This window comes from Salvelinus namaycush, chromosome 32, assembly GCF_016432855.1.
Source record: "Salvelinus namaycush isolate Seneca chromosome 32, SaNama_1.0, whole genome shotgun sequence".
Classification (NCBI taxonomy): Eukaryota; Metazoa; Chordata; class Actinopteri; order Salmoniformes; family Salmonidae; genus Salvelinus; species Salvelinus namaycush.
The window spans coordinates 34,516,975-34,539,686 of record NC_052338.1 but is presented as its reverse complement, the minus strand read 5'-3'; the positions used below and the strand labels follow the sequence as shown (position 1 = coordinate 34,539,686).

Genomic DNA, 22,712 nt, shown 5'->3' with positions numbered 1-22,712 from the left:
GTGCCTGTCCAGATCATGTCCAATCAACTGACTTTACCACAGGTGGACTCCAATCAAGTTGTAGAATGGAAACAGGATGCACCTGAGCTCAATTTCGAGTCTCCTATCAAATGGTCTGAATAATTATGTAAATAAGTTTTTTGTTTTTTTAATAAATTAGCAACACTTTTTTTTTTTTTTACTGTTTTTACTTTGTCATTATGGGGTTTTGTGTGTGGAATGAGGACATTTATTTATTTTTTAATACATGTTAGAATGTGACATAACAAAATGTTGAAAAAGGGAAGGGGAGTGAATACTTTAGTGCACTACTGTTCACAAGGCACGTCCCAAAAGTTGTTCACCATGTAGGGAATAGTTTACCATTTGCACTCCCTGTTTCTGTAGTTACGATCCAGAGGCCTGTGGATTTTATGAAGTAAAACTGACTCTGTAAGGCCATCCACAGAAACAAGACATTTTGATGAATCAGTTGAAATCAAACCAAAGGTTTAATATTTGGTCGTGAAATGACAGACGATGTTAATAATGCTGACGCCGGACTAATAAAGAACGTTGTTTTAAAGCAACTTAAAGACATATTAATAAAACATGAAATGGTTATTAAGTAACAGAAAAGCCATCAATATTGTCTTTTGAATGCATGGGAATGGTGTTTAGTGTAAGTAACACTAAGGAATAGCCATATTGTGCCTATCTGCTTGGGTTGTGTCCCAAAATACACTATATTCTCTGGTTAAAACATTTAAACGTTCAAAAAATAATAATTTTATTGACACACACCGGGTAGGTGCAGTAAAATGTGGTGTTTTACACGGTCAGCCATAGTAGTAGAGTACCCCTGGTGCAAAAAAAAACAATTATTCACCTTGTCGGCTCGGGTATTCAAACCAGCAACCTTTCAGTTACTGGCCAAACGCTCTAATCGCTAGGCTATCTGCTGCCACAATACTACTACTGTGTGGGGAATACATATGCCATTTGGGATGCAGGCCTAGAGATCTAGAATTGGGAAGCAGCTTATTTCGTGGAACGTTAGTTTTCAGAAGGATAAAAGGTTTTCTTGCCTAAACTTTAAAAGCTTCATTATCTTACAAAGTGATTTTTTAATTTTTTTAATTTTTTAAATAAATTTGACAATAGGTCTAATATATAATTTGTATTTTTAAATATGCAGCGTCCCTTTTTCTCAAGCGCTACCCTACCTAAGCCTAAATACTTTATGGTTTCATTGGTCAAAAAGCAAAAAGAACACATTGATTGACACACACCGGATAGGTGCAGTAAAATGTGGTGTTAATTGATTGATTAACACCACAAATTAATTGATTGATTAATCGACGAGATCAAAAGATAAATTCTTGGGAATTACATAATCTGTCATTCCATTAGGAAATAAGATAATTCAGTGATTGTTTGACTCCAAAAGGGCATCTTTATGAAGAATATATTTTTTAAATTGTCGTCTTGTTTTTCTTTCTCAACTGCAGTGACTGCTACCTTTTCTAACCTCTGGATGACCTCTACTACAAACACAGCCTTTTGTGCTGTATTTACAAAATCCAGCCGCAGTACACCCTTTGTCCTGAGGGGGCACTGTTTGCACTTTCCTAGAGCAGACTGAGGGCTCTATTCTATCTGTGTCTCTGAAACGTTTTTGAAGGTATTTTCCGACTGAGCCGCCATAAAGCGGTTACGGTGAAGGCAGTCTCCTCTAACGCTGGAACATTGTCTTTAAATTTCAATCACGCTCAACTTCCACGATACGGATTGAATAGAGCCCTAACTTGAGCTCTATGTTTTAGAAAAATACTCCCAAAATAAAAGCTTTAATTTGAAAGAAATGGGGACCAATGCCATCTTTTTGCAAAAATATAAAGGCCTTTGAAGACATTTTAACTCTGAGTTGACTTCTTAAGTGGATACTGTTTTGATTCTCTCTCTACTCTCATTATCCTCTCTCTCTCTCTCCCCCCCCCCCCCCCCATGTCTCTCAGGTTCTTGCAGTCCTTGCTTTGTTCGCCCCGTCTTAGTCCCATTCCACAAGAATCCAGTCTTTTTCAAAAGCGCAATGGTGCTTCCACAATGTTAGACGTCTCCATTTCACCTGGAAAACAGTAGAAATAAGTTGAACTTAGAAGTCAATGCGTCCCAATAGGCACCTTATTCCCTATATAGTGCACTACCTGTGACCAGAGCCCTATGATATGTTGTGTGTGTGTGTGTGTGTGTGTGTGTGTGTGTGTGTGTGTGTGTGTGTGTGTGTGTGTGTGTGTGTGTGTGCGTGCGTGCGTGCGTGCGTGTGTGTGAGAGAGCGTGGTGTTTGTCTTTAAATAATTTCTAAGCATTCAATGAAACATAATCACTGCAAGATCAATTTGATGCACTACCTGCATTACAACATCAATCAACATTGGAAATAAACAAATTACATTTACTTTACCCCTTGTCTTTTCAAGGAGGTGTAGTTATTAACATGCAGCAACAATCCTATTCTAGGTGTAGTGCTGGTGTTCTTACTTGCTGTCCTCTGTCAGTGCTTGCTGGCCCGCAGGTTGCGCTGTTTCTGTCTCTCCGTTAGCTTCTGTTCCCCTTGGAGATGGAGTGCTCCTCAGTGTAGAACACACAGGCTTCTCCAAGGTGTGAGCTGGTTTCTTAGCCACAGGTGGCGGAATTCTCCTCGGAATCCCAGTTCTTCCAACGTTGCCGTTAGCGACTGTGGAAGCCTTAGATTGTTCGGAAACGCGCTTGAGTTCCGCGGCTAGGCTCTGCTTTAGGCTCGCCTGTACCTCGGGGGAGGAGGAGGCAGGCGTTTCTATGACGACCTTCTTTGAGCTCCTGGAGAAGATGAAGCTAGCGGTGGCGGTGGGGGTCTTTAGCATCTCGCCCCCTTCTGGTGACAATGGGGATAACATTCCTGATTCACCCGCACTGCGACTGGGAAATGAGGTGGAGGATGGCATTCTAAAGCCTGCTGGAAGATTATCTCTGGACGACATGGCCGCTGTCTTCATTCGGATAGCTTCCTGCAAACTCATCGAGGGAGCGATGAGCGTCACTGGTGATGACTTCAGTGACGGAGTTGTGGATTTTAGTGACAGGGATTTCCGAATTGGTTTTTGGGGTGTTATGTTCTGAGATCCTTGGGTTTGGATTTGGGTTGAACTCTGATCCTGAGCAGGTGGTTTCCCACTGTTGGAATTGTTGTCGTCAGAAAGCGCTTTAACGTAGTCTTCGCCAACGTTGACCGATCTGAGACGTACCATTTGAAGCAGAGAGGGTGTGACCAGTGGAATGTTGGCATCTTCTTTGGGAATAGGGACACTCTTGTGCCTAGACAGAAGCTCTTTGCTCCTGGTCTCTCTGTTTGCCAAGCTAGACTGTCTCCTGAAGATCATAGTGGGTTGGTTCTCAGTTGGGAGAGGGGGTGGAAGTGGGGCACTGTTAGGGAGCACAGAGGGCATCTGATCCTCAAATTGTACAGGGGGAGGGAGGGGGACATTGATAGGAGGTGGAGGAGGAATACTTGATGGGGGCACCAAGGCTGTTGTCATTGGTGGAGGAGGAGGAGGAGCTTCCTGGGGTGGGGGAGGGACATCCTCTGGTAAGGGCGGGACTTCCTGTGACTCAGGAGAAGTTTCTGTTGGTTGAGGGGTGGCTTCTTGCATTGTGATTGGTTTCTGGGCAGATTGCTCGACCTCTGCCTCTTTTTCATTGGGCTGAACTGGAGAAACGACAGCTGAATCATCTGAAGGAATTAATTGTAGCTCAGCTGATTCAGATTCCTCAAAGCTGGTTTCATCAGTTGGGATTGCATTGGAGTTCAGAATCACCTTTTCAGGTTTATCCTCTTTTGGCTCCATTTGAGCCGGAATGGGTGAAAGATCTGCAGTTTCCCCATTCACAGTTGCTACAGTGAAACCATTCACGGTTTCCTTAACCTCCTCCCCATCCAGAGCTACAATGGACGCCTCCTGGACATCTGCGACTGCGTTACATGTCTCCACCACGTCTGGCAAGCTCTCCGTCATGAAGGGAGGGGGAGGAGGTGGAAAGTCCATCTCATCTGGCTCATCAAAGACTGAATCTGCTGGCTCCTCTGGTGGGGGTGGAGGGGGCCAGCAGGACTGTACTATGGGAATCTCTTCCTCACACTCCTCCTCTACCTCAGGTGGGGGAGTGGCCACAGAGGAGGGCGGTGTCTTAGAAGGAGGTGGAGGAGGGTGGTGGGCAGGGGGAGGGGAGGCTGGAGGAGAGTCCCGGTTCACTTTGGGAGGCTCCACGGCAAGGGTCTGTGTAGATTTGGTGGGACTTTCCTTTTTAGTGTTTTCAGTAGCACTCTGACCTTTGACCTCCTTAGCTGCTACCTCAACCTCAACTTCCTTAGCAACTACCTCAACTTGCTTAGCGACTACCTCAGCCTGTGGAGAACACTTCTCACTCTCGCTGGGTGACTCTACCTTCACTGTGACCTCATCAAATGGCGACTTTTGTTGAATATCTGCTGTTAATTGAACTTTAGCTTCTTTTCTAGGAGTACTTTTCTTCATGACAGGAGGGGGTTCCTTCTTTGGAATCATCGTTAAACTAACTTGTGTCTCTAGCCTCTCTTCTTGATCCTTGACCTGTGCAACACTACTACTGCTACTACTTCTCTGCTCCTGCTTCTGATCCTGGATCTCTACACTTGCTTTTACTTTCTCTGCAATCACCGCCGGGCTTCCTTGTTCTTTCGTTTGACTTTCTGTGCTCTCGGATACCTCAGGTGCCTGCTCTAACATAGGCTCAGTCTTGTCTTGGTGAACAATGTATTTGCTTTCTGATTTTGTCAAAGTAACTTCTTCTACCGTAGCCTGCTTTTTGTCCGAGCCTTCAGACTCCTTGCTAGCTTTAGTTTGAGGTTCCTGCTTTTGCTCAATCATGGCAGCTTGCTCTTTTAGTTCCTGTTGCTTCTGGAGCTGTGCTAGCCTGTTGACATTGGGGCAAGGCCCACACAGCAGTTCGAAGGTGTGTCTGTTGTGGGCCCAGGTCTCCGGGGGTGGCGGGGAAGGGGCTTTGATGTTCGGGGGTGGCGGAATGTTAAGCAGCTCACTGATCGCCATGGATGAAGAGAAACGTACCGGGGTCACCGTTTCTGGATTTTCTATTCTCATAACAGCCGGGGGTAGGGTGGCCGGCTGAAGAGGGCTGAAGCTGTTTTTCGAGGCCTCTTGATTGACGAGTTCTGAGGTGACTGAAGACAGGGAGGTGAGGGAAGAGGAGACCGAGGCTGCAGAGAAGGAAGCTCTTGAACCAGATCGTTCCGGTTTGACGGGATACTTCATCTGTTTACCTGGGGAGACGGAAGGGAGGATCCCCTTGGGGGAAAGTGTCGGCGTACCACTCTGGCTGGAGTACCCACTGGAGGGGGACATGGTCCTTTCAAATGTACCCTCCTCTGAGGGGGCCTTCTGGGGGGAAGAGCTGCTGGACACTGGCCCCTCTGATTTCCCACTACCTCCTTGGGAGGCCTGTGTGGGACTCAGAGGACTAGAGGCTGTGGAAGATCTTGTATCATCTAAAGAGTTAAACCCAGATGAGTTGGATACAGGGACAGAGCTCTTTGTGATTTCTTTGTAGAGCTCTTTAGAGATCTCAATCGTAACCAAGCTTGTGTCCTCAGCAGCCTCCAACTTCCTACCCACAGAGTCACTGAGGTCTTTAATCTCCACCAGTCGCCTCTTTATCATCTTCTCATGGTGCAGTGAGTTGGTTCTCCTGGGGGGAGCCGGGGGCAGCTTGGTCTTCACGATCGACAGACAGCGAGAGAATCTGTGAGAGTCTCCTCCAACATCGCTCATCTCCCCAGATCCAGATAGACCCTCCTGAGCGGTCGCAGTACCAGTACCCCTACTGGTGCTGCTGACCCAGCTAGCTGAGCCAGCACCAGGCTGCTGCGGCTGTCTCTCCTGCCCAACGAGGGTCACCGTCTGTGGGTTAGCAGGTCCGAAGCTCCCCTTCGTGGAGGAGATGGCGGAGGAGTTGGACTTGATCGTCTCGGAAGACTGCGAGTGGCTCCAGCTGGATCTCAAAGTCTCCTTAGAGCCATTGTCACGGGAACTACTGTCACCATGTGAAACGCTGTCTCCGCCTTCATAGCAACCTTCACCGCCCGACCTCCTCGACGACGCAGGGCTGGCCGACAACCCGGACGCCAGGCAGCTCTTGCTGGCGGTACGGACCGTTCCGTTACCGCTGTTTCCACGGGTACGGCTGGTGCTGCGGTCAATCTGTATGATGTCTACGGAGACCGGCAGGTAGGCGTTGGGGATAATCTTAGACATGTAAGTGGCTTGGGGAGAGATGGACATCACCGGACCCTGGGTGGAGGCAAATACAAGGGTCAACATTAGGAGTCATACAATGTAGAGAACTGCAGAGCTGTCATACTATGTAGATATACTGTAGTTTGGCCAACTGTGGAGCTGGAGGCCATTTTGCAGCCTCAGCATTCCATTCTCTTTCTAAAATTTTCCGCCGCCGTTGTTGCAACCCCTATTACTAGTCTGTTCAACCTCTCTTTCATATCGTCCGAGATTCCTAAAGATTGGAAAGCTGCTGCGTTCCTCCCCCTCTTCAAAGGGGGTGACACTCGAGACCCAAACTGATCCATCCTGCCCTGCCTTTCTAAAGTCTTCGAAAGCCAAGTTAACAAACAGATCACTGATCATTTCGAATCCCACTGTACCTTCTCCGCTGTGCAATCCGGTTTCCGAGCTGGTCACTGGTGCACCTCAACCACGCTCAAGGTACTAAACGATATCATAACCGCCATCGATAAAAGAGAGTACTGTGCAGCCCTCTTCATCGACCTGGCCAAGGCTTTCGACTCTGTCAATCACTGTATTCTTATCAGCAGACAACAGCCTTGGTTTCTCAAATGACTGCCTCGCCTGGTTCACCAACTACTTCTCAGAGTTCAGTGTGTCAAATCGGAGGGCCTGTTGTCTGGACCTCCTGGCAGTCTCTATGGGAGTACCACAGGGTTCAGTTCTCGGGCCGACTCCTTTCTCTCTATATATCAATGATGTCGCTCTTGCTGCGGGTGATTCCTTGATCCACCTCTATGCAGACGACACCATTCTGTATACATCTGGCCCTTCTTTGGACACTGTTAACAAACCTCCAAACGAACTTCAATGCCATACAAGACTCCTTCCGTGGCCTCCAATTGCTCTTAAATGCTAGTAAAACTAAATGCAACCTCTTCAACCGATCGCTGCCCGCACCCACCCGCCCGACCAGCATCACTACTCTGGATTGTTCTGACTTAGAATATGTGGACAACTACAAATACCTAGGTGTCTGGCTAGACTGTAAACTCTCCTTCCAGACTCACATTAAGCATCTCCAATCCAAAGTAAAATCTAGAATCGGCTTCCTATTTCGCAACAAAGCATCCTTCACTCACGCTGCCAAACATACCCTTGTAAAACTGACTATCCTACCGATCCTTGACTTCGGCGATGTCATTTACAAAATAACCTCCAACACTCTACTCACCAAACTGGATGCAGTCTATCACAGTGCCATCCGTTTTGTCACCAAAGCCCCATATACCACCCACCACTGCGACCTGTATGCTCTCGTCGGCTGGCCCTCGCTACATATTCGTCGCCAGACCCACTGGCTCCAGGTCATTGATAAGTCTTTGCTAGGTAAAGCTCCGCCTTATCTCAGCTCACTGGTCACCATAACAACACCCACCCGTAGCACGCGCTCCAGCAGGTATGTCTCACTGGTTATCCCCAAAGCCAATACCTACTTTGGCCGCCTTTCCTTCCACTTCTCTGCTGCCAATGACTGGAACAAATTGCAAAAATCGCTGAAGTTGGAGACTTACTTTAAGCATAACTTTAACTCACTAACTTTAAGCATCAGCTATCTAAGCAACTTACCGATCGCTGCAGCTGTACACAGCCCATCTGTAAATAGCCCATCCAACCAACTACCTACCTCATCCCCATATTGTTTTTATTAACTTTTTTGCTCTTTTGCACACCAGTATTTATACTTGCACATCATCATCTACACATCTATCACTCCAGTGTTCATTTTCTAAATATTAATTACTTCGCTACTATGGCCTATTTATTGCCTTACCTCCTTACTACATTTGCACACACTATATAGATTTTTCTATTGTAGTTTGTTTATGTGTAACTCTGTGTTGCTTTTTGTCGCACTGCTTTGTCTTTATCTTGACCAGGTCGCAGTTGTAAAGGAGAACTTGTTCTCAACTGGCCTACCTGGTTAAATAAAGGTGAAATAAAAAACATGTCAACCATTCACAATGAGTCATTTGATCTTAGTTCTAAGTCCAGTGGTTCAGATAGCTTGGTTTAACATCTGCATCAGATGATCTTGGTTTAACATCCGCATCAGATGAGCTTGGTTTAACATCCGCATCAGATGAGCTTGGTTTAACATCCGCATCAGATGAGCTTGGTTTAACATCCGCATCAGATGAGCTTGGTTTAACATCCGCATCAGATGAGCTTGGTTTAACATCCGCATCAGATGAGCTTGGTTTAACATCCGCATCAGATGAGCTTGGTTTAACATCCGCATCAGATGAGCTTGGTTTAACATCCGCATCAGATGAGCTTGGTTTAACATCCGCATCAGATGAGCTTGGTTTAACATCCGCATCAGATGAGCTTGGTTTAACATCCGCATCAGATGAGCTTGGTTTAACATCCGCATCAGATGAGCTTGGTTTAACATCCGCATCAGATGAGCTTGGTTTAACATCCGCATCAGATGAGCTTGGTTTAACATCCGCATCAGATGAGCTTGGTTTAACATCCGCATCAGATGAGCTTGGTTTAACATCCGCATCAGATGAGCTTGGTTTAACATCCGCATCAGATGAGCTTGGTTTAACATCCGCATCAGATGAGCTTGGTTTAACATCCGCATCAGATGAGCTTGGTTTAACATCCGCATCAGATGAGCTTGGTTTAACATCCGAATCAGATGAGCTTGGTTTAACATCCGCATCAGATGAGCTTGGTTTAACATCCGCATCAGATGAGCTTGGTTTAACATCCGTATCAGATGAGCTTTGTTTAACATCCGCATCAGATGATCTTGGTTTAACATCCGCATCAGATGAGCTTGGTTTAACATCCGCATCAGATGATCTTGGTTTAACATCCGCATCAGATGAGCTTGGTTTAACATCCGCATCAGATGAGCTTGGTTTAACATCCGCATCAGATGAGCTTGGTTTAACATCCGCATCAGATGAGCTTGGTTTAACATCCGCATCAGATGAGCTTGGTTTAACATCCGTATCAGATGAGCTTGGTTTAACATCAGCATCAGATGATCTTGGTTTAACATCCGCATCAGATGATCTTGGTTTAACATCCGCATCAGATGAGCTTGGTTTAACATCCGCATCAGATGAGCTTGGTTTAACATCTGCATCAGATGAGCTTGGTTTAACATCTGCATCAGATGAGCTTGGTTTAACATCTGCATCAGATGATCTTGGTTTAACATCCGCATCAGATGAGCTTGGTTTAACATCTGCATCAGATGAGCTTGGTTTAACATCTGCATCAGATGAGCTTGGTTTAACATCCGTATCAGATGAGCTTGGTTTAACATCAGCATCAGATGATCTTGGTTTAACATCCGCATCAGATGATCTTGGTTTAACATCCGCATCAGATGAGCTTGGTTTAACATCTGCATCAGATGAGCTTGGTTTAACATCCGCATCAGATGAGCTTGGTTTAACATCCGCATCAGATGAGCTTGGTTTAACATCCGCATCAGATGAGCTTGGTTTAACATCCGCATCAGATGAGCTTGGTTTAACATCTGCATCAGATGAGCTTGGTTTAACATCTGCATCAGATGAGCTTGGTTTAACATCCGCATCAGATGAGCTTGGTTTAACATCCGCATCAGATGAGCTTGGTTTAACATCCGCATCAGATGAGCTTGGTTTAACATCCACATCAGATGAGCTTGGTTTAACATCTGCATCAGATGAGCTTGGTTTAACATCCGCATCAGATGAGCTTGGTTTAACATCCGTATCAGATGAGCTTGGTTTAACATCAGCATCAGATGATCTTGGTTTAACATCCGCATCAGATGATCTTGGTTTAACATCCGCATCAGATGAGCTTGGTTTAACATCTGCATCAGATGAGATTGGTTTAACATCTGCATCAGATGAGATTGGTTTAACATCTGCATCAGATGAGCTTGGTTTAACATCCGCATCAGATGAGCTTGGTTTAACATCCGCATCAGATGAGCTTGGTTTAACATCCGCATCAGATGAGCTTGGTTTAACATCTGCATCAGATGAGCTTGGTTTAACATCTGCATCAGATGATCTTGGTTTAACATCCGCATCAGATGATCTTGGTTTAACATCCGCATCAGATGATCTTGGTTTAACATCCGCATCAGATGAGCTTGGTTTAACATCCGCATCAGATGATCTTGGTTTAACATCCGCATCAGATGAGCTTGGTTTAACATCTGCATCAGATGATCTTGGTTTAACATCCGTATCAGATGAGCTTGGTTTAACATCCGCATCAGATGAGCTTGGTTTAACATCCGCATCAGATGAGCTTGGTTTAACATCCGCATCAGATGATCTTGGTTTAACATCTGCATCAGATGAGCTTGGTTTAACATCCGCATCAGATGAGCTTGGTTTAACATCCGCATCAGATGAGCTTGGTTTAACATCTGCATCAGATGATCTTGGTTTAACATCTGCATCAGATGATCTTGGTTTAACATCTGCATCAGATGAACTTGGTTTAACATCTGCATCAGATGAGCTTGGTTTAACATCCGCATCAGATGAGCTTGGTTTAACATCCGTATCAGATGATCTTGGTTTAACATCAGCATCAGATGATCTTGGTTTAACATCCGCATCAGATGATCTTGGTTTAACATCCGCATCAGATGAGCTTGGTTTAACATCCGCATCAGATGATCTTGGTTTAACATCCGCATCAGATGATCTTGGTTTAACATCTGCATCAGATGAGCTTGGTTTAACATCCGCATCAGATGAGCTTGGTTTAACATCCGCATCAGATGAGCTTGGTTTAACATCCGCATCAGATGAGCTTGGTTTAACATCCGCATCAGATGATCTTGGTTTAACATCCGCATCAGATGAGCTTGGTTTAACATCCGCATCAGATGAGCTTGGTTTAACATCCGCATCAGATGAGCTTGGTTTAACATCCGCATCAGATGAGCTTGGTTTAACATCCGCATCAGATGAGCTTGGTTTAACATCCGCATCAGATGAGCTTGGTTTAACATCCGCATCAGATGATCTTGGTTTAACATCCGCATCAGATGAGCTTGGTTTAACATCCGCATCAGATGAGCTTGGTTTAACATCCACATCAGATGAGCTTGGTTTAACATCTGCATCAGATGAGCTTGGTTTAACATCCGCATCAGATGATCTTGGTTTAACATCCGCATCAGATGAGCTTGGTTTAACATCCGCATCAGATGAGCTTGGTTTAACATCCGCATCAGATGAGCTTGGTTTAACATCCGCATCAGATGAGCTTGGTTTAACATCCGCATCAGATGAGCTTGGTTTAACATCTGCATCAGATGAGCTTGGTTTAACATCCGCATCAGATGATCTTGGTTTAACATCTGCATCAGATGATCTTGGTTTAACGTCTGCATCAGATGATCTTGGTTTAACGTCTGCATCAGATGATCTTGGTTTAACATCTGCATCAGATGATCTTGGTTTAACATCCGCATCACATGAGCTTGGTTTAACATCCGCATCAGATGAGCTTGGTTTAACATCCGCATCAGATGATCATGTCATTCCAGGGATGCCATTTAACAGACACTTTTATCCAAAGCGACTTACAGTAATGTGTGCATAGTTTTTCGTTGACACTGAGTGTACAAAACACCAAGGACACTTTTGTAATATCGAGTTGCACCTGCCCCTTTTGCCCTCAGAACAGCCTCAATTCGTCGGTGAATGGACTCTACAAGGTGTCGAAAGCGTTCCACAGGGATGCTGGCCCATGTTGACTCCAATGCAGTTGTGTCAAGTTGGCTGGATGTCCTTCGGGTGGTGGACCATTCTTGATACACACTGGAAACTGTTGAGTGTGAAAAACCATTGCAGTTCTTGACACAAACCGGTGCGCATTATTGCCTACTACCATACACCGTTCAAAGGCACTTAAATATTTTGTCTTGCCCATTCGCCCTCTGAATGGCACACATACACAATCCATGTTTCAATTGTCTCAAGGCTTAAAAATCCTTCTTTAACCCGTCTCCTCCCCTTCATCTACACTGATTGAAGTGGATTTAACAAGTGACATCAATAAAGGATCATAGATTTCACCTGGATTCACCTGGTCAGTCTATGTCATGGAAAGAGCAGGTGTTCCTAATGTTTATACACTCAGTGTCGATGACCCCAGCAGGTTTAAACACTGCGACAAACACTGTTCTGAACTGGACTCACCTGTGGCTCCTGGAGGAAGCTGGGGAATCCAGCGGAGCAGGACGTGCCCGGCACGGCCAGAGACTTGGGCCTTTGGGTGGAGGAGAGACGAGAGTCCAGTCCCCTGTGGTGGCTGAAGCCCTGGTCGTCCCTATATACAGACTGGAGGTGGTGTCTCAACAGCTGCTCCTCTCTGGATGCCTATTTTAGGATGAGTTCAGTTGTAATTATAGTATAAATATATTTGCACGAGGCAATAAAAAAAAAAACATTTTACTAATCATAATCCGATGTTATGAGATACAATGTAACTATAATTCTATCATGCAAGTAGCTGTTGGTAAGAAAAAGTATGACACTGTAACCAGTAGCACAAAACAAATGTACTTGTCCAAGTTACAAGGCTGATTTTTGATACAGGCTCATATGAAAGCCTCACCTCCAGGTCTGAGAGGTGTACCCTTGCCCCTTCGTAGTTGGCTAGAGGGGTCTCTCCGTCGACGGTGGGGATGACGACCACACCTAGTTGGCCGTCACTACCCTGTCCGACAGAGCCGTTAGAGAGCTGGGAAGGAACTTGGTACGCAGAGTCACTGTGAAGGGCTAGAAGGGGAATAGAGAAGGGGAATAGAGAAGGGGAATAGAGAAGGGGAATATAGAAGGGGAATAGAGAAGGGGAATAGAGAAGGGGGATATAGAAGGGGAATATAGAAGGGGAATATAGAAGGGGAATATAGAAGGGGAATAGAGAAGGGGAATAAAGAAGAGGAATAGAGAAGGGGAATATAGAAAGGGAATAGAGAAGGGGAATAGAGAAGGAACACATCTTATCACCACCTACTATCCCCTAATTTAAACATGACAGAAGAAAGTACCATTGATTTGACTTTTTGTCAATGTGCCTAAGAGTATTCATTCAACATAATTCTTATGATAACTTTATTTACAAAACCCTGGACCTTTTATTGGTCTGGGTGACTTTTTTGTAACGTGAAGCTCAGAGTAAAGCTAGCTGTCATCCAAGGACTACATATGTACCCAGCTCTCTCTGGACCTGCTGGGGTATGCCCATGATCGTAGTCCTCCTGCTCTTCCTCTTGTCCAGTCTCTTCACTGGGTTCAGAGGCTTGAATGTGGAGCCTGAAAGGATAAGAGGAGATGTTTTAGAGGAGGGAAAAGGATGAGATAAGGGATGGATGTGTTGGGGGTTTTAAATGCATTTTAGGGTATATAATTAAATTTACTGGGGGGGGGGGGGGGGGGGGGGGGGTCGGGGGGGTCCAAAATAGGGGAGGGTTTGCAAACTTTTTTAACATTTTTTTTTTCTTTGGGAGAGATGTGTGTTTTTATTTATTGGGCACAGGGGATGGTAGTGTTTTTTCTCCCTTGTTTACATTTGCTCTTCTGCTCATATTTTCCCTATAAACAACGGCTTGACTTACTTTTGATATCACCCTAATAAAGTTTTGAAATGTTTGTGAAGGTTTGATATGGTGTGATTATTGTTACGCTTCAGCTACTGCAGACCTATGATATGAAGGAAGTACGTCCCGGAGCTCCAACTGACTCCGACGGTTGAACTTGAGGTGAGGAAGACTGTTTCAGCCTTACCAGAGTTACTCTTATAATCTAACAATATAATGCTTATCTTTATACAAAATATTCAGATCGAAAATTAACAAATTAGCCTCCTACTGTACGTCTTTATCTATATAGCAGACGCAGTAGCCATATGACATGAAAATAATGTAACCTTTATTTAACTAGGCAAGTCAGTTAAGGACAAATTCTTATTTACAATGACGGCCTACCCCGACCAAATCCAGACGATGCTGGGCCAATTGTGCGCTGCCCTGTGGGATTCCCAATCACAACCGAATGTGATATAGCCTGGATTTGAACCAAGGAATGTAGTGACCTATCTTGCACTGAAATACAGTGCCTTAGACTGCTGCGCCACTCAGGAGCCCACTTAAAAAATACATAAAGAAATGCATGTTGATGTCGACGAGATATGCTGGTGATATGCTATCTGGGGTTAGGCCTAAGCCTCTTCCTATATATATATATACAGTATACATATATATATATATATATATATATATATATATATATATATATATATATATTGAAATGTTAATATCATACAGTGGACACCTAAGCCTACAGGCCTATGCATGCAATGCCCTGATACATTTAGTGCTCAAATCTCTTGACCACTGAACTGTGAGGTAAACAATTATTGTTTTAGGAAAGAAGCCTAAACCCCTCCCCCCCAAAAAAGCGATAAAGTTTTGCATAAGCTACACATCGAAACATGAGGAATAGTGTTTTTGTCATTGGCTGTTTTTAAGAACATGTAAAATGTGGCTCATTCGGCCAATATCCCTCGTTTATTTATGCTGCTGGCTTCTCCAGGTTTGATCTGAATGCATATGAATGTCCGGTAAATTTCTCAAATGGCCGGTAAATAAAAATATTCCCTGTCATATTGTCCGGCTCCAAATTTTCCAAAAGGGAACTCTGAAATGGCATATTGTTTTTATGAAGATTTTGTAGTTTTTGCATGAAAATCTACCGCCAATATGACAGAAACCTAGCTAGTGCGCTAGTCCAGTGTCACTTTTGATTATGCCTGCACATCATGGTTCAACCAGCAGCCCCGGCCATTTGAAGAATAAGCTACCAGCCAAACAAGCTTGTATGAATTGTTCCTCATAAACTCCCCCTTATACTCATCTGGAGGTTGAGCATCTCTATCTATGTAATATCTCTGTATCTATGTAATGTGTCTGTATCTCGTACGTGTCTGTATCTATATAATGTGTCTGTATCTATATAATGTCTCTGTATCTATATAACGTGTCTGTATCTATATAATGTGTCTGTATCTATATAATGTCTCTGTATCTATATAACGTGTCTGTATCTATGTAATGTGTCTGTATCTATATAATGTGTCTGTATCTCGCATGTGTCTGTATCTATATAATGTGTCTGTATCTATATAATGTGTCTGTATCTATATAATGTGTCTGTATCTATATAATGTGTCTGTATCTCTGTTATGTGTCTGTATCTCTGTTATGTGTCTGTATATATGTAATGTATCTGTATCTATGTAATGTCTCTGTATCTATATAATGTGTCAATCTCTGTAATGTGTCTGTATCTATGTAATGTGTCTGTATCTCTGTTATGTGTCTGTATCTATATAATGTGTCTGTATCTCTGTTATGTGTCTGTATCTCTATTATGTGTCTGTATCTATGTAATGTGTCTGTATCTCTGTTATGTGTCTGTATCTATGTAATGTCTCTGTATCTATGTAATGTGTCTGTATCTCTGTTATGTGTCTGTATCTCTGTTATGTGTCTGTATCTCTGTTATGTGTCTGTATCTCTGTTATGTGTCTGTATCTCTGTTATGTGTCTGTATCTCTGTTATGTGTCTGTATCTCTGTTATGTGTTTGTATCTCTGTTATGTGTCTGTATCTATGTAATTGTATACGTATATGTAGGAACAAACAAACTGAACCAATCCAAACTGAGCAGTAGCCAATTGATGAACAGAAAGAGACATCTGTTACAAAACACTAAAAAGTTGTATGATATTTGGATATTGTCAAGCCAAGCCTTCGATACTGGGTAAACATACACGGTAGGGAAGGATGTATGTTCTGTGAGACCTAGTAGAGACCCAGTAGAGACCTAGTAGAGACCCAGTAGAGACCTAGTAGAGACCCAGTAGAGACCCAGTAGAGACCCAGTAGAGACCCAGTAGAGACCTAGTAGAGACCCAGTAGAGACCCAGTAGAGACCTAGTAGAGACCCAGTAGAGACCTAGTAGAGACCCAGTAGAGACCTAGTAGAGACCCAGTAGAGACCTAGTAGAGACCCAGTAGAGACCCAGTAGAGACCCAGTAGAGACCTAGTAGAGACAGTAGAGACACAGTAGAGACCCAGTAGAGACCTAGTAGAGACCCAGTAGAGACCCAGTAGAGACCCAGTAGAGACCTAGTAGAGACCCAGTAGAGACCTAGTAGAGACCCAGTAGAGACCTAGTAGAGACCCAGTAGAGACCCAGTAGAGACCCAGTAGAGACCTAGTAGAGACCCAGTAGAGACCTAGTAGAGACCCAGTAGAGACCTAGTAGAGACCCAGTAGAGACCTAGTAGAGACCCAGTAGAGACCCAGTAGAGACCCAGTAGAGACCTAGTAGAGACAGTAGAGACACAGTAGAGACCCAGTAGAGACCTAGTAGAGACCCAGTAGAGACCCAGTAGAGACCCAGTAGAGACCTAGTAGAGACCCAGTAGAGACCTAGTAGAGACCCAGTAGAGACCTAGTAGAGACCCAGTAGAGACCCAGTAGAGACCTAGTAGAGACCCAGTAGAGACCCAGTAGAGACAGTAGAGACCTAGTAGAGACAGTAGAGACCCAGTAGAGACAGTAAAGACCCAGTAGAGACCCAGTAGAGACCTAGTAGAGACCCAGTAGAGACCTAGTAGAGACCGTCTATTTATTGTTGTGTTGAAAATGCAAACCATGATATTGAAGTGCCTGAAGTCGGTATGATTTGTTTATTGGTTGTGTGGTGCATTGGCACAGGAACCTGTCGGTGGAAAAATCATCGCATATCTTTTATATAATTATAAATATGGCATCAATATGTTGAAAATCTGATTTCCTCCTAGCTGTACATTGTCGGCAGCCGGCTCTGATCGTAATATAGTAGTGTAGTAGTAGTAGTAGTGTAATGAAACAGACAAGGAGAGTGAGCTAGTCTGTGATGATCGGTGAACCCCAAAAACCTTCTGACCCGTAGCCCTACAAGGCATCGACTGTACCACCAAAGCACGCTGAAGTGGCAAAGTCGATATTCATGTTTCACAAACACATTCGCTACAGTTATTGGTATTTCTGGTCGTAAACCGTGTTTTGAGTTCACTCTATGAGGGGGGGATGGTGTTCCATATGTATTTTACTGTACAAGAGGATGTTCCTGTGGAAATATTTTTTTACGTTGAGGAGAGGGGGGTGGGTCATTTTTGTTATGACGCCTTGAGTTGGACCAACTCCTCTCCCCCAGCTCGTCCCCCCCAGTACCATTTTAGGAAGGTATTATGAAAGGAGATTTGAAAAGAGAGATGAGCGCCTGTCGTTACATATAGTATTAAGAATCACATTCAGAGTCAATAGTGAACTATTGGAATGTTGTTTAGGAGAAATATTCATGATTTCAAAGAGGACAGAAACGTGTTGGAATGGTTTCGGGTTTTGGAAATCAGAGGGTCTGTCTGATTGAATTACAATGAGATTCAGAGAGAGGGAATCAGTGAGTGTTATGGGATTCAGAGCAGAGAATGGCATGCTTATCTGTTACAAACTACTACGGTGTGTGTAGAGACCCAGTAGAGACCCAGTAGAGACAGTAGAGACCCGGTAGAGACAGTAGAGACAGTAGAGACCTAGTAGAGACAGTAGAGACCTAGTAGAGACCCAGTAGAGACCTAGTAGAGACCCAGTAGAGACCTAGTTGACCCAGTAGAGACAGTAGAGACAGTAGAGACCTAGTAGAGACCCAGTAGAGACCTAGTTGACCTAGTAGAGACCCAGTAGAGACCCAGTAGAGACCCAGTAGAGACAGTAGAGACCCAGTAGAGACCTAGTATAGGCCTAGTAGAGGCCCAGTAGAGACCCAGTAGAGACCCAGTAGAGACCCAGTAGAGACCCAGTAGAGGCCCAGTAGAGGCCCAGTAGAGACCCAGTAGAGACCCAGTAGAGACCTAGTAGAGACCCAGTAAGGGCCCAGTAGAGACCCAGTAGAGACCCAGTGGAGACAGTAGAGACAGTAGAGACCTAGTAGAGACCCAGTAGAGACCCAGTAGAGACCCAGTAGAGACCCCGTATACCCAGTAGAGACCCAGTAGAGACCTAGTAGAGACAGTAGAGACCCAGTAGAGACCCAGTAGAGACCCAGTAGAGACCTAGTATAGGCCTAGTAGAGGCCCAGTAGAGACCCAGTAGAGACCCAGTAGAGACCCAGTAGAGACCCAGTAGAGGCCCAGTAGAGGCCCAGTAGAGACCCAGTAGAGACAGTAGAGACCCAGTAGAGACAGTAGAGACCTAGTAGAGGCCTAGTAGAGGCCCAGTAGAGACCCAGTAGAGACCCAGTAGAGACAGTAGAGACCCAGTAGAGACCCAGTAGAGACCCATTAGAGACAGTAGAGGCCCAGTAGAGACAGTAAAGACAGTAGAGACCCAGTAGAGACCCAGTAGAGACCTAGTAGAGACCTAGTAGAGACCCAGTAGAGACCCAGTAGAGACCTAGTAGAGACCTAGTAGAGACCCAGTAGAGACCCAGTAGAGTCCCAGTAGAGTCCTAGTAGAGACCCAGTAGAGACCTAGTAGAGACCCAGTAGAGACCTAGTAGAGACCCAGTAGAGACCCAGTAGAGACCCAGTAGAGACCCAATAGAGACAGTAAAGACCCAGTAGAGACCCAGTAGAGACCTAGTAGAGACCTAGTAGAGACCCAGTAGAGACCCAGTAGAGACAGTAGAGACCCAGTAGAGACCCAGTACAGACAGTAAAGACCCAGTAGAGACCCAGTAGAGACAGTAGAGACCTAGTAGAGGCCCGGTAGAGACAGTAGAGACCCAGTAGAGACAGTAGAGACCCAGTAGAGACCTAGTAGAGACCCAGTAGAGACAGTAGAGACCCAGTAGAGACCCAGTAGAGACCCAGTAGAGACAGTAGAGACCGGGTAGAGACCCAGTAGAGACAGTAGAGACCCAGTAGAGACAGTAGAGACCCAGTAGAGACCTAGTAGAGACCCAGTAGAGACAGTAGAGACCCAGTAGAGACCCAGTAGAGACCCAGTAGAGACAGTAGAGACCGGGTAGAGACCCAGTAGAGACAGTAGAGACCTAGTAGAGACCTAGTAGAGACCTAGTAGAGACACAGTAGAGACCCAGTAGAGACCCAGTAGAGACCTTGTAGAGACCTAGTAGAGACCCAGTAGAGACCCAGTAGGGACCCAGTAGGGACCCAGTAGAGACCCTAGTAGAGACCCAGTAGAGACCTAGTAGAGACCCAGTAGAGACCCAGTAGAAACCCAGTAGAGACCTAGTAGAGACCTAGTAGAGACCCAGTAGAGACCTAGTAGAGACCCAGTAGAGTCCTAGTAGAGACCCAGTAGAGACCCAGTAGAGACCCAGTAGAGACCTAGGAGAGACCCAGTAGAGACCCAGTAGAGACCCAGTAGAGACAGTAGAGACCTAGTAGAGACCTAGTAGAGACCTAGTAGAGACACAGTAGAGACCCAGTAGAGACCCAGTAGAGACCTTGTAGAGACCTAGTAGAGACCCAGTAGAGACCCAGTAGAGACCCAGTAGGGACCCAGTAGAGACCCTAGTAGAGACCCAGTAGAGACCCAGTAGAGACCCAGTAGAGACCCAGTAGAGACCTAGTAGAGACCCAGTAGAGACCCAGTAGAGACCTAGTAGAGACCTAGTAGAGACCCAGTAGAGACCTAGTTGACCCAGTAGAGACAGTAGAGACAGTAGAGACCTAGTAGAGACCCAGTAGAGACCTAGTTGACCTAGTAGAGACCCAGTAGAGACCCAGTAGAGACCCAGTAGAGACAGTAGAGACCCAGTAGAAACCTAGTAGAGACAGTAGAGACCCAGTAGAGACCTAGTAGAGACAGTAGAGACCCAGTAGAGACCCAGTAGAGACCCAGTAGAGAAGGTAAAGACCCAGTAGAGACCCAGTAGAGACAGTAGAGACCTAGTAGAGACCCAGTAAGGGCCCAGTAGAGACCCAGTAGAGACCCAGTGGAGACAGTAGAGACAGTAGAGACCTAGTAGAGACCCAGTAGAGACCCAGTAGAGACCCCGTATACCCAGTAGAGACCCAGTAGAGACCTAGTAGAGACAGTAGAGACCCAGTAGAGACCCAGTAGAGACCCAGTAGAGACCTAGTATAGGCCTAGTAGAGGCCCAGTAGAGACCCAGTAGAGACCCAGTAGAGACAGTAGAGACCCAGTAGAGACCCAGTAGAGGCCCAGTAGAGACCCAGTAGAGACAGTAGAGACCCAGTAGAGACAGTAGAGACCTAGTAGAGGCCTAGTAGAGGCCCAGTAGAGACCCAGTAGAGACCCAGTAGAGACAGTAGAGACCCAGTAGAGACCCAGTACAGACCCATTAGAGACAGTAGAGGCCCAGTAGAGACAGTAAAGACAGTAGAGACCCAGTAGAGACCCAGTAGAGACCTAGTAGAGACCTAGTAGAGACCCAGTAGAGACCCAGTAGAGACCTAGTAGAGACCTAGTAGAGACCCAGTAGAGACCCAGTAGAGTCCCAGTAGAGTCCTAGTAGAGACCCAGTAGAGACCTAGTAGAGACCCAGTAGAGACCTAGTAGAGACCCAGTAGAGACCCAGTAGAGACCCAATAGAGACAGTAAAGACCCAGTAGAGACCCAGTAGAGACCTAGTAGAGACCTAGTAGAGACCCAGTAGAGACCCAGTAGAGACAGTAGAGACCCAGTAGAGACCCAGTACAGACAGTAAAGACCCAGTAGAGACCCAGTAGAGACAGTAGAGACCTAGTAGAGGCCCGGTAGAGACAGTAGAGACCCAGTAGAGACAGTAGAGACCCAGTAGAGACCTAGTAGAGACCCAGTAGAGACAGTAGAGACCCAGTAGAGACCCAGTAGAGACCCAGTAGAGACAGTAGAGACCGGGTAGAGACCCAGTAGAGACAGTAGAGACCCAGTAGAGACAGTAGAGACCCAGTAGAGACCTAGTAGAGACCCAGTAGAGACAGTAGAGACCCAGTAGAGACCCAGTAGAGACCCAGTAGAGACAGTAGAGACCGGGTAGAGACCCAGTAGAGACAGTAGAGACCTAGTAGAGACCTAGTAGAGACCTAGTAGAGACACAGTAGAGACCCAGTAGAGACCCAGTAGAGACCTTGTAGAGACTTAGTAGAGACCCAGTAGAGACCCAGTAGGGACCCAGTAGAGACCCTAGTAGAGACCCAGTAGAGACCTAGTAGAGACCCAGTAGAGACCCAGTAGAAACCCAGTAGAGACCTAGTAGAGACCTAGTAGAGACCCAGTAGAGACCTAGTAGAGACCCAGTAGAGTCCTAGTAGAGACCCAGTAGAGACCCAGTAGAGACCCAGTAGAGACCTAGGAGAGACCCAGTAGAGACCCAGTAGAGACCCAGTAGAGACAGTAGAGACCTAGTAGAGACCTAGTAGAGACCTAGTAGAGACACAGTAGAGACCCAGTAGAGACCCAGTAGAGACCTTGTAGAGACCTAGTAGAGACCCAGTAGAGACCCAGTAGAGACCCAGTAGAGACCTAGTAGAGACCCAGTAGAGACCCAGTAGAGACCCAGTAGAGACCCAGTAGAGACCTAGGAGAGACCCAGTAGAGACCCAGTAGAGACCCAGTAGAGACCCAGTAGAGACCCAGTAGAGACCTAGTAGAGACCCAGTAGAGACAGTAGAGACCCAGTAGAGACCCAATAGAGACCTAGTAGAGACAGTAGAGACCCAGTAGAGACCCAGCAGAGACAGTAAAGACCCAGTAGAGACCTAGTAGAGACCCAGTAGAGACCCAGTAGAGACCCAGTATACCCAGTAGAGACCCAGTAGAGACCCAGTAGAGACCCAGTAGAGACCCAGTAAAGACCCAGTAGAGACCCAGTAGAGACCCAGTAGAGACAGTAGAGACCTAGTAGAGACCCAGTAGAGACAGTAGAGACCCAGTAGAGACAGTAGAGACCCAGTAGAGACCTAGTAGAGACCCAGTAGAGACCAATTAGAGACAGTAGAGACCCAGTAGAGACCTAGTAGAGACCCAGTAGAGACCAATTAGAGACAGTAAAGACCCAGTAGAGACCCAGTAGAGACAGTAAAGACCCAGTAGAGACCCAGTAGAGACCCAGTAGAGACCTAGTAGAGACCCAGTAGAGACCTAGTAGAGACCCAGTAGAGACCTAGTAAAGGCAGTAAAGACCTAGTAGAGACAGTAAAGACCCAGTAGAGACCCAGTAGAGACCCAGTAGAGACCTAGTAGAGACCCAGTAGAGACCTAGTAGAGACCCAGTAGAGACCTAGTAAAGGCAGTAAAGACCCAGTAGAGACCCAGTAGAGACCCAGTAGAG

At 45.6% G+C, this 22,712-nt stretch overlaps 1 protein-coding gene across 1 annotated transcript in view; it reads right to left on the bottom strand.

The window, feature by feature from the left end:
- Positions 1–2,003: 2,003 nt before the first annotated feature.
- LOC120027110 (uncharacterized protein KIAA1522 homolog) overlaps positions 2,004–22,712 on the bottom strand; it is a 24,562-nt gene continuing 3,853 nt past the window's right edge. Inside the window, exons 5-9 of the mRNA XM_038971949.1 lie at positions 13,571–13,672; positions 12,972–13,135; positions 12,554–12,733; positions 2,521–6,359; positions 2,004–2,107 (exon numbers count right to left, since the gene is read on the bottom strand). Of these exons, the coding sequence (XP_038827877.1) occupies positions 2,104–2,107; positions 2,521–6,359; positions 12,554–12,733; positions 12,972–13,135; positions 13,571–13,672 (4,289 nt within the window). The 3' untranslated portion in view covers positions 2,004–2,103. The remainder of the gene's footprint in view (positions 2,108–2,520; positions 6,360–12,553; positions 12,734–12,971; positions 13,136–13,570; positions 13,673–22,712) is intronic.